We start from the raw sequence: 12763 nt of genomic DNA, 5'->3' as shown, positions 1-12763 counted from the left end.
TTTTGTGACAGATCAACTGCATAATGGACCCTTAATCGGATGATGGCTATGTCGTACAAGGTAAGGATTTTTGATTTTACATTAATATGGTCGCGGGAGTTTTTACGGGTATTACGCGCAGAGTTTGGTTTGTTTTGGTTTTGTACCAAAAAACACAAGCTCAAAAATTTGAATTTCTGCGTGTTTTTGCCGTTGTTATCAACTTAAACATTAAATAGGCGATGCAATTTTCCAATATCATTCGTTCTGGTGTTGCATCAAGTCTCAAAAATTAGTTTTTGTCCATAATTTTGGCTGAAGAGTTCATTTTTAAGACACGTACATAATGTTTGTATGTAGTCTTATTTTTATCGGTAATTTATTCATCATGAATTTTTGTAAAATATATACATGCAAGATATAATTTGTTGTTATTGTTTTATCGTTTTAGGAGGAGCCATTTTCAAGAGGAAAAGAGAAGAATCCTTTATTGCTGTTTGCATATCTCAGCTTTGATCTGTTTCCGGGCACCCAGATGGACGGTTGGAAAGAAAATTTTTGCTGTGCAGCCTTCAACAAGGTAATATATTTAATATTGAAATTAATTTTCCTTAACAGCGAACATCAGCCAGTTCCCAGAGTTCCGGATTTTAATTAAAATTTGGAACTTTGGACACTGGTTGACCAGCCAGTTCTTGATGTGTTTCTAAAAGTTAAAACCAGATATTTTGCTAGCTTAAATTTTCGGCCTTTCTAAGTTGGATGGAATATTTATGGCTATGATAGATAATTTCCTGAAAAAAACAGTGTTTGATTTTATCGTTTGTATAATATGCTCAATTTTAAATTTTCATAATAAATGGAGAATTTCCCTTAATTTTTAAAATTAAATGTGAAACTTTTTACTGTACCAGAATTTTAGTACTGAAGTTTCTCACTATAGCCGATATTGTTTTGCCAATTAGCCGGTAAAAATCTGGATAAAACTGGCTTGCTGGAAACTAATTTAAAAATCAGCACTTTCGAAACGTACTTGAGTGTCACAGATAATTGAAAATTGAGAGAATTGAGTGCATGAATTATTATAGATATTCTATACTAATTTGATGCTGCATGTTTGGCTAACTGACTGAAGTTAAGTTTTATTTCTTTAATACCTCACAAACAAATTTGAAAATTATGTTACCAATTAGAAAAAATATTTAAATTTTTCCTCTACTTAAGTGACAGGTTTTACACCATTTCACACTGTAAAAAATGTTGATTATTTTATATAAAATATTAATTGATGTTGGGAAATCTTCTCATCGGTCGATCAGCATTATATTTGAATTTGAATTTTTCATTCCTATTATTTCGAAAAATTTCTGATTGAATTAAATTATATTTAATTATTTTCATTATGGTTTTAAATAATGACAGACTAAAATTAGACTTAAAAATCGCTCTTGAGAAAACACCAACTTGTCCACAGTCTGGAGCCTGGACTATAAATTGAACATCTTTCCTGAAGACATAAAAAAGACAGGTTCATAAAATTAGTTATTATGTTTTTAATTTTTTTTTTGAAAGTGAACTCGAAATTTAAAAATAGAATCATTGCAAATTTATAATGTTTATTGTAACATATCTTGGAGTTAATATTTAATTATATAAACGTACAAATATGAACATCAATATTCTATACCAATAAATATGAGTTAAAGTTTTCTCAAATTAATTAATAAAAATTATAAATTTTTATCAAATAATTGCTTTTGAAGTATTTTTTTTTAAAAAAATCTGCAAACATTGTCTTTTCTACATAAAATATTTCATGTAAGGTGCCAGCATTTCAACTAGTTTCCTGCACTTCCGCATAATATATTTAGAAATTTAACTTTATTATAAAGGAGTTTTTCCTTTATCATGCCTTTATCCCACATATGTATTAGTGTGATGAAAAGAATAATTTGAAAGAAAATTGTAATAATTTTGCAATTTTAAGATTAAAATAGAATTTAGATGGTTAAAATGTTTTATTTCCACAGTACCAAGAGCATGCTGAGTAATAAGGGCACTACGAGTAGCAGCCAAAGCCAATATAAAGATGTTGCTGCGCGGTCTGCTCGTCTACCGAACAAGAACTCGGAAGCACGGCTAGGAAGAGCAAAAGAAAGTACATTCACCAGTTATGAAAGCCCTTGATGTTCTAAGCCGCCAGTAGGACAATGCACTGTAGTAGGACTAAAAAGTCTCAAGTCGAAGCATAAATAATGCATTTAAATATTAAAAAAACACGCTGGTGCGATCCTCTGGTGGCTTTGAATACCAAGGGCTTTCGCACATGGTGAATTTTCGCTTTCCAATTTCGTCAAATTGGTCAATTAAAATTTAAGGAATATATAATGCAAATTGTATAGCTATAGAGTGAGGAAAGACTTATGTTTTCTCGTAATGTGCGGCAGCAGATTTAGCCCCGCAGATCTTCTCAACAGCTAGGTATACTTCACCTCTAACTTCAACAAATAATTCAAATACACGCAGTACCATATTGATGAAGTTTGCGAGGCCGAAAAAGCTGCTGCACTCTATGAAAAAATCAATTTTTATTCCTGTATTATTCTCACTACAAGATGATAATCCAGAATTAGTTTCCCACACAATAGAGCCATTCAGCTTTCCTCATTTTCGATTGAATCTCAGTGTGTATTTATTTTTGTTGTGCTGTGAATTAATGTTAATGAATTAACCAATTGCGAAAGGTTAAGTGATTGAACCCGCAAACGGATGGCGCCACTGTATAAAACCGTATTCTTTCGATATTTAAGGCTCAATCCTGCTGCTAATGCATTCTGCACTTAAAATGATTTATTTTTAAGCGTTGAAACTCATGATAAGTCCAGACAATCGCCACAGGATCGCGAGAAACATATTTTAGTTATGAAAAAATCTTTCCCGGCAATTCGAATGCGGCAATAGGCTGGGCTGAATTTGCTTTTAGCATGCATCCAAAGAAATTTAATTAGCAGTATGTATGATAGCAGGAATAATTCTATTCAGTTTTTTCAAATGTAAATTAACTGTTGGCGCCTCATATTTACAGCTTGAAAACCAAATTGTTAGAGACTTTCGCAACTGATAAATTCGTAGGCAACATTTTGAGGCAAATTACGCTTACTTGGTTTGATGTAAAGTATTGTAACTATATATACTTAAATTTAATTGGCAGATCTCTATTGACTAGTTGTATAAACCCGGTGTTCGAAGCCACCATCAGATGGCGCAACCATAAAATTTCTTAAAAATTCAGTTTTATTGCACTTCTACTGCGTTTACAGACTCAATCTAGCTACCATGCATTCTTAATTCATTATGCTCACTTTTGATGTGCTCAAAACTAAAATCAGTCTAGCCATTCGCCGTAGAAACGTTGGAAAAAATTTTTTATTTCAAATAAGTTTTTCACGTTTCTACGGTGATTGGCTAAATCAATTTTCGTTTTGAGCACGTCAAAAGAAATCATATTTAATTAAGATCGCACGGTAACTAGATTGAGTCTGAAAACGCAGCGGAGTTGCCTAATGTTTAAGTCTTAATGGTTTCGCCATCTGTTGGCGGCTTCGAACACTAAGGGTTATTACAACTGGTCAGTGGATAACAACAATGTATATTAATAGTTAAAATGTATGTTATGATATGAAATGAATAAAATATTAATTGAATTTTGAAAGATTTAAACCATCTGTTTTAATTTTGAAATTCAGCCTTGATACTTTTTTGATTTTGTCTTGACGTCAAGGAAAACAAACTTTGGTTAGAAAAGCGATTTACCGAAAAACAATGCGAAAACAGTGTAATACCCGCAAGGGGAATTTTTGGCCACCTTTGAAATTCAAGATTGATTGAAGTCCGGATCAAAGAAAAAAAGGACCATTCCAGATATTGAATCAATCTTGACGTCAACCTTGAATCAGGTTTGACGCCCTTGAATGTCAGCCTTGATTCAAATTTGAATCACCATTGAGTGGTTACTAGGGGAAGGTAATAATATCTGAGAACTAAAGATTAAATGGAATTTAAATTAACTAATTTTTCTAGAGTCTGCTGAATCTCCCACCTCAATACTTCGCACTGAGTCCCCATTGCCAACTGCAAGTGGCGCACAACTTGAAGCAGGTCATGGAACAGCAGACTTTGAGGTCATAAGTCAAACCTCCGGATCAAATGCAGATGTTGGGGGTCAGTATTCATGCCATTTTTAAAATGTGTTCGTTTTACTAACAGCTGGATTTAAAAAATTGCCCCAAAAACTTACCAATTACGAGGTGATCTGTAGAAAACTAAACAAAGTTGAAGAGCTCCTCCGGTCTCAAAGTAAGAATGATAAATTTTTGCAAGTTAATGTTATATTGAATTTTTCTTTTTAAACATAGGTGTGACCCTTGATGTGATGGTGAAAGACTCTGCTGACAAGAATGTCGCTACCCGTTCCTTGCAACGCTGCTCGGATAAAATTATTCAAATATTGGCAAAAATCATGCAAGGAAATCCTACAGTGTTCATCAAAAGAGCTGATCTTGCTGAAGCCGGGATTAATCTACCGCTTGTGGATTTAAACGGCCTGCACGAACTCTCTGACAAGCTCGAGTTGGACAAAACTGCGGAAAAACTTCTGGTTAGAATTAATTTACATTCATTTAACCAGCATTATCTAATTTGTCATGCTTTTCTAGGCTGAGTATGTTCTTAGGAATCTCAGCGGTTCCACTGTTAGGCAGGTGTGCACAGCTGCCTTAAGAGAGTGTTTGAAGGAGGGGTTGATGTCCAGATTGGTGCTGAAGCACAAGAAGAAAAATAAGAGGAAGAACACAGTGGTGAAAACCGTGTTCAAAGCATTCAAAGTCTACGAAACTCTGAGGGGTAAGATTTAGATTTGTATTATTGACTGACTTAATTTAAGATATCTTTCCTCATTATTTCTTATTTCTACATAAGAAGCTGATTGAAAATGATATTTTTATTAATGTATACCATTATGCGGAATTAGGAAAACTAAAAAAAAACCGTCTTTAAAAACAATGATCACTCGTGATATAGAAAAACGTGTTAATATATCTCACACTATTTAATAATATACGTTATTTACAGACGCGGTCCTGTCATATTGCACTTCCAACTCCATCACATGCACTCCGAAGTGCGTCGACCAGGGTTTCAGCTACAGGCTGACCAAAGAAGGTTCCGCAGCCTTGGCAGTAGAAGACAGTGAATCCGAACAGGAAACCAGTATGATATTACTTTTATATCAATTATTGCCGTGTCATGTTATGACCAAAAAGTGTTTTTGTTGTTTCATAATCAATTTGGATTTAAAAAATGAGGAATATTATACCGATGGTCAAAATATATTTCGACTTGCTTTTTCTGAAAAAAATATTGCACCGCCAGCACTATAATTTTGGTTTTGTTCATGAATACAAAAATAATTTTGGGTAGAAGAATTTGTTTTTTTATCTCATTTTCTCTTTAAACCTTCATGTGCCCTATTATAAAAATCATTATGTGAATGTGTTCAGAATAGAGAACAATTAGCCAAAATTCATTTTTTTTAGTTTCACCAATATTTGCAAATGGTTTTATAAATATTCGCTATATAAATATTAAACAAACAATGTCAAATATTATTTATAATATTTAGCAAAAGAAATAATAAAAAAATTGCTAAATATTTAAAATATTTAGTTTTCTATGTTATTTTTTTTAAATATTACTGTATTAAATTAAAATATTATTAAAAAAGCAATATTTAAAAAATTTATAGCTCATAGGGAATATTCCAGTTGACTCTCGCTATTATTATTGCAATGTGATTGAGTATATTCGCCGCAACATAAACTTATGTTTTAAATTTTTATTTTTCAGATGAATCAAACAATGTGCAGCAGCAGCAGTCAGTTCAAGTTGGTGAGCTCTCAGCTCGGAGTGCTCATCCAATCGCCCAGTACCAAGAGGCAATCGACAGTGGTGAAGACGTTGATATGATGTACAAGCAGGCCACCGCACAGAACACTCACGACTCGTCCTTCGATTCTGAATAGTATAACAAACATGTTGGGCACCGACGCTGTGAGAGCAGCAAGACGAAGAGAGAGGAAAAGGTTGCTGAACCAAATTATTTGTAAGTCCTCTTTATCTAACACAGATACAAAAAGTTCTGATGAGAAGAGCGAATCTGCTGAAGAAATTGCAAACGAACATGACTGTGAAATCGGCCTTAGATCTAATGATTTATCCTCTTGCAATGCAGACTCTGACAATTCAAACTCAAATTCAAGTCTCTTCGATTCTATGCCAATGGCAGGAGTTTCAGAATCAATTAAAGAGTGTTGCACAGAATCGAACAGACTTGAACATGAGTTTGAATTGTCAGTTTCACAGATGAGTGAAAGTACACTCAAAAAAAAAAATACTTATTTGATCACCAAAAATTGATGCTCTGTGTGATCACCGCCTTAAAACTGATCATTTGAGCGCGAGCGTTGCTTCTGCTCAAGTGATCACGAAAAGCTCGCCTCTGCTCAACTGATCACGAAAATCTTACCGTGCTCTCCGACTTGCAGTGGCCGCCGGCTGGACAATGCGAGAGCTCGCAAATGCAGATATTTTGCCTTCCCATTTAATTTTCCTAATGATTTTGGTCCCCGCCATGATGATTGAAGTATATAAACAAAACAAACACGCGTGAATGCAGTGCTTGGATTCTTTGCAGATTACGTTTTAAACACTCCGATCAAATATCACAGGTATTTTATTTTGAATTTATTTGCGTCGGACATCGTTTCAACTTATCTGAGTTTACTTCGAAAAAATGTGCTGGAGGCTTGGAACGCGTGTAATTGTCTAATTAAGTTTAAGTTTCAGTTCACTCCGTTTCTCACACCTACAAAGACATCTCCGGAACACCTACTTGACCAGCTGTTATGACCAGTTGTTGACGTTTTGTGTGTGCAAACTTAATAATTGTTCGTCGGTCGGTTCTTTCCTGAATTTGGATTCATCGAAGGAAATTTTGGACAGGCACGTAATGGACGTTTTGTTGGAGGGAAGAGCAAAAATCGAATCAGATAAGTTGATGGCCCTTTATTAAAATATTGAAAGTAAAATGCACTGTGCATATGAATTTATTGGATAGCTGAAAGCTTGACAATTTTATTTAAAATTATGACGATGCTTTGTGATCTTTTAATGTGTTTCAGGGCATCGTTTTTCCTGAGAGTGAGAGTGCTGAATTTTCTTCTTGCAGGGTTCTCTTCGAGTCTTTCCGTTCGCATCATCCAGCTTCTCAGGAATATAATTTAATTTATGCATCCTGTATCCTGTACTGCAATGTATGAATTTAAATGTGAAGAAATTATATTAAACACTTTCTGTTTTTGAGGAAAATTATAAATTTAAAACACAAGGCTGTTCAGTTAAAGTAGTTTATTATCTTTTATTTTCATTCTCCAACATACTCAGTTCTTCAATAGTATTGTAACATGACACTTGTTTTGCCCCTCATTTTTATACATGGAAGTGGGTGCAAGTACGGTAATTTGGTTTGATTGATTACAGCAAATTTGTCAGTCTCTAAAACTTCATAAGAATTTGTCAGGTAATTGAAGCAAATTGTTTCAAACGCCTGCATCAGAAAGGCACATTCGTCATTTGAAACAAAAATGTTTCTCACTCGGCCAAATACAGGCAATGTATCAGTGCCATCCTGTACCAGTAAAATTGAATCCTCACGTAAGTCGTTGTTTTGAATGAAGATTTTATTGGTTTGTGACACTTCTGTGGCGTTCTTCAATTGCCTTGAAATTTCAACACCCATCAGTTGTGTTTTCAATTCTACTTTGTGAGTAACTGCTGGACAAAACGTTTTGTCTCCCAAAGATCGGAAATTTGGGTTTCCAAAATCTAAATCAAGGCACTTTTTGGACTGAAATCTATTGGCTAGTGTTTTCGTCACATGCTGAAAATTTCTCGTTTCCTCTCCGATTTTTGAAACGATAGCATTAAGGCCTTCAAATCTCATCGTCCAGGTTTCCCGAACGGGACCGAACTGTTCGATTACCGACGGCGCGTGGATCATAAGATGAAATTTGGGTGTCATGGGAAATTCAGGGTACAGCGTTTGGTAACGCGAATGGTGCTTTTCGATCATATACCTAGAAAGGTCAAGGGTTGGCCTGTCCACTTCAAATGAAAGCAAAATGTTGCTGATTTTTGCCAGCAATATGAAGTTGTCTATGAAACTTGCTGTTTGGTCATCATGGTATGGTTCCAAAAGGAAAGGCATGACGCAGAGAAGACTAATCATTTGACTTGCACTTTGACGGAGCTTTCCTGACACAACATGAGCTCGGTCAATTGGGGATGGTTTACTAGATTTTAGACTTTCTGGGTACGGAAATGATTTCAGGAGATGGTTTAAATTTTGGTAGGTCAAAACTTTGAAATCTTCTATTAGCCGGAACAGCAAGGCCCTGATTTCAACCTCTTGAACTCCTTCCAAGAGGTTGTGCATCAGGTCCTGCGGGAGGCCCTTGGTGATGTCAAAGTTCTGGAGAGTGCTGAAGATTGATTCCCCGTTAATGCCATATGTTTTGCACATTTCATCTCGAACAATCTTTGTTGGCTCTGCCTGGATCTTTTTGACTCGTTCTTTGTGTTGGGGGAAAGCACGAATATTCCTTTCAACAAAGGATTTGAAAATTTCATTTCGATCCAAGTCACAGTTGCGGCAGAATTTAAAGGTCAATGATCCAATACTTTTGAAGCCACCAATTTCGTTCAATGCCAATCCATCACCCGAAACTGAAATCAATGTTCCGTGCAGAATTACTGGCTCATTTCCCAGTCTGATCAATAGCCCATCTGGTGTCTCTAACTGCTGAATCGTCTGAAGGAAATTTCTGAGCATCTCTTGGTACCCGAATTTTTTAATGCTGGTTGAAAGGGCAAAACCATACAGGTTAATTGCTTTGAGCGAAGATCTCATATGATTGGGTAGATTGAGTAAGTTCCAATAGAAGACGGTGATTTTGTTTTTCTTCGTGTGGGATCCCAAAGGGTTCACCATTTCAACGTCATCAATGTAAAGTTGAATGAGCAAGGCATCTGGATATAATTGGCAGATTCGGTGGTTTTTGTAGACTGAACCGTCTTTGGCATTTCTGATGACGTTGTCTGAGCTTTGATTTACAGGCGCCGTGAATGTATAATTGTAAATTTCGCGATTGGTAAAGAGCTGGGTTAACTGTTCAACCATTGGGACAATCATTGCCTTTTCTTCTGCTTCAGAAATAGTTTCAGAATCGCTTTGCACTTCGACGTTGTACTCACTTCCCAAAACAATCTCTTGTGGCTTGACGAGTCCACATTTATCCAGCAGATATTTCTTGATTTTGTGCTCGGTATTAACTTCTAGAAGAGGGCTGTTCATGATGAGTTTTCTGCCTTGCTGCTTCACTAAGCTAAAGGCTTCAGCATGGATATCAGACGACTCTTGGACAAGCTTAGCCTAAACATAAAAATAAAGTCAATTTTCGAACCAAATTAAAAAATTAATTAATCAAACAACCTCCAACTCCTCCAGAAACCATTCTAGAATTTCCATTAGCGTGCTGCTAATCAAGCTAGTTCCACTTTCATTCATGTGGTGATTTTCTTTGAGCTCCAATATCATCTTTACAAATTTTTTCTTGACCAGAAATTGACTTTTTCCGTCTTCGTCCATTGTTTACTTCCTAAAAGTTTAAAGGAAAATTTTGTTACTGACATAAAAATCATTTTATATTGAATACATTTGTAAAAAAAATCCTAAAAGTTGTGTTTCTGAAACGCCAATTATATAATAATGAAAAGCTAAGGTGCTCGTCATTTAATTAATTTTACTGACATTTTCAAATTGCTTGTTGGGTATTAAATTCGAAGTTTTAAATTAAATTAGAAAAGCGAATTTTCGGTGGATTTACCTCTTATGGAAGAAAAGAGCGTGTGTGAATGATATTAATTATTATTGTGTTATCGAAACATCATATGCCAGTTTTTTATGCAAAGAACCGTATTATTTACGATTATTTTAGTCATGTGGTGCCAACAAAAATAAAACAACAAATAATAATTCATGTGCCAACGTGAAGTGAACAAACCCTTTTAATTGAAATTAATTTTTAAACCTATTCTATAAGAAAGAAAATATTTCTCACTATACCAAAAATTGCAAAACTTAATATGTAAATAGTGGAAAACGTGTAATAAAATATATTTAAATCAGCATACATTGTTTAAAAATTTAGTTTCGCTTTAATTAATTTTGTTTGTGCACCTGATATCTGGTATGCGCAAGCGTGTGTACTTTGTTGACTGTGGAGAAAAACATGAAATTTTCCTCACTTTTCCTTTCAAAGGGCAAGGAACAGGCAAAATGAAGAAATTTTGGATCAAAGTGCCAGGAAAAGTGCCACGTAGCCTTCCAGTTTTTACGAGTGATCAATCAATGAAAAGTGATTATGAAGAAGCGGTTGCAGCATTTCAAGAAGTGTCACTGATCGACCCTAATTTGAAATCCAAATTGGACACACATTTCCCAGTTTTCTTTTACCACGAGACAGATTTGGGGGGACTGGCCCAATTGACACCCAAAGTAGTTTTGCCAAACAACTGCACTTTGGAGCTTCAATTTGTCGCTAAAAACTCTCCTATCAAGGAGCCTCCTGAAGCTAACAATATCCAGGTAAGATTTCGTTGCTTAATATACAGATTATATTTGTATTACGCAGACAGAATAAATTACGTGTGAAAAAATTCATAGCAATTAAATTTTTATTACCAAAAATTATATTTTTAGACCACTGGGGAAACTGCTGGATCTGCAGAACTTGCTGCTGGAAGCATCGTCGTTGAATTCATCAACCCTGCTGAAATAACAGAGGACGTGAACGAGGTATTCCCTCTTCTCACCTATAAAATATGTCTTTTTGGTTCAATCAAATTTTGAGTTATTACAAATAATTTGATTTTTATTACATTGCGAAATATTTTTTATGCAATAAATATACATGTTTTATAGCATAGCTAATTATCTATCCAGCAGGAGCAGGATTATGACGCATCAAAAAATGCTACTTATTGGATGACTCTAGACGATCAGGAGCAGTCTCTGCTTAAGCCCAAAAAAATCACCAAGCCAAAGTCAGGACCGTCTTCCATTAGATACGAAGATATTCCTCTTCCTGTATTCAGCCAAAGAGTCTCCAACATGATCAAGAATGGGAAAGTCCAGGAAGATACCATGCCATTCATCCATGAAGTCGGTGACCACCTGCTTTCTCTTTAGGCCCACCCTGTAAAGAAGGACATTGAACTGTTTGTCTTGTTCTTGTTGAACCACTTTCCAGAGCTAGAAAAAGTCTCAACTGGAAATACTGATCCTCAGAAGAAAATTGGTGTGAGTATTTTTTTTAAATTTATATATGATATTATGTTGTTTTAAAAATGGTTATTATAAGCTTACCAATAACTGACGTCCCCTTTTATATGATGTGTATTGTATTCGATTGCTGATTATAGGATATCCTTCAAATTATGATTACAAACTACGTGAGAAATACGAGAAGGCGCCGAGAAGCAAACCAGCAAACACCAGAAACAGAAACAAAAATAAAAAAGGGTTCTATTGAGTACTACTTAAGTAGGCCAGCAAGCACCAGGTGAATTGCAAAATAATTGAATTATTAGTCATCTTATTAATTATTAGCAGCTCCGATGATGCATCAACTGGGATTAATTCAACGAGCAGCTCAAATGTTGCAGCTCAAGGTGCTGGGAAAAAGAGAAAAGCTTTAGAAGCTCTGGATCCAGGTTTGGAATTAAATAGTAGTCGCATTAACACTTTTATTATTTGGCCAAATCTCTTTTGGGTTTATAACAGATGATCCCTGCTCCATTCTGAGCAAGAGAAAAGCTTCTCCGGAAGACATCATTCTGCACTTGCCCACGTTCTTTGACTCTCGCAGGGATAAATTGAATGGATTTCAATCTGTGAAGGAAATCGTCGCTGCTTGGCCAAACTTTACAAACGACGCCAATGTGGTAAAATACGCACTTATTGTGGTTAAACCTTTATTTGTAACATTTTTTTCAGATCATAAAGGAGTTTGAACTGTGTCTGAAGAAAACTATGGACGACTTGAAAATAGAGTTTGATATCCTAATTGAGCATCTGGGACAGTACTATGGTGCAGAAATTGACTCAGAAGCAACAAAACTAAGACTCCTGCACAAGCTCGAGCTGGAACTCGAGCCAAGCTACACCTTAAAGCATCCCTCGGCTTTCCTCATTCAAGAGGTAAGAAATTTAATTTCAGTCCCTGAAATTGTCTTCAACTTTTAAACTTTTATAGCTGGGCGACGGAAAAAAGCCGTCAAAGCCAAACAAAATTATGGCTGGCGCACCCATCTCCGCAACTTACATCAGTTCTAAAGACGAAGTTACCAAGACTTACCTTATTGCCGAGAGGAAGGTCATCTGCTGTTTTGATGATCCTTCAGCATTCCAAGTCTTTGGTCTGCTGCTGGGCTCATACTACGCATTTGGTTGCGAGTACCCAAATGAATCCAAGAATATCTACCACTTCCTGGAGCGTGTAGTACTCAAAAATAATGTGCCTAACATTTCTCCAAAGGTAAAACAATTTTTGAACACAAACTTCAAAAATATCTGTTAATTATAAAATCAGATGCAAGTCAAGTTCAT

The 12763-nt window shown here is 35.4% G+C and overlaps 2 protein-coding genes across 2 annotated transcripts; one reads left to right on the top strand and one right to left on the bottom strand.

The window, feature by feature from the left end:
• The first annotated feature begins 4397 nt into the window (after positions 1-4397).
• LOC135936810 (uncharacterized) lies at positions 4398-6406 on the top strand. The gene is made up of 4 exons (XM_065479776.1): positions 4398-4636; positions 4695-4881; positions 5110-5247; positions 5884-6406. Exons 1-4 carry the CDS (start codon positions 4412-4414, stop codon positions 6057-6059), a joined length of 726 nt encoding a protein of 241 aa, XP_065335848.1. The 5' UTR covers positions 4398-4411; the 3' UTR covers positions 6060-6406.
• Positions 6407-7321: 915 nt separating this feature from the next.
• LOC135937617 (uncharacterized) lies at positions 7322-9691 on the bottom strand. Its single transcript, XM_065480776.1, has 3 exons — positions 9587-9691; positions 8078-9526; positions 7322-7342 (listed from the first exon to the last, which is right to left on the bottom strand). Exons 1-3 carry the CDS (start codon positions 9689-9691, stop codon positions 7322-7324), a joined length of 1575 nt encoding a protein of 524 aa, XP_065336848.1.
• Between the last annotated feature and the right edge of the window lie 3072 nt (positions 9692-12763).

The sequence above is a fragment of the Cloeon dipterum genome, chromosome 2 (genome assembly GCF_949628265.1).
Source record: "Cloeon dipterum chromosome 2, ieCloDipt1.1, whole genome shotgun sequence".
Taxonomy (NCBI): domain Eukaryota; kingdom Metazoa; phylum Arthropoda; class Insecta; order Ephemeroptera; family Baetidae; genus Cloeon; species Cloeon dipterum.
The sequence above is the reverse complement of the archived record's forward strand: the minus strand, read 5'-3'. Positions and strand labels throughout refer to the sequence as shown.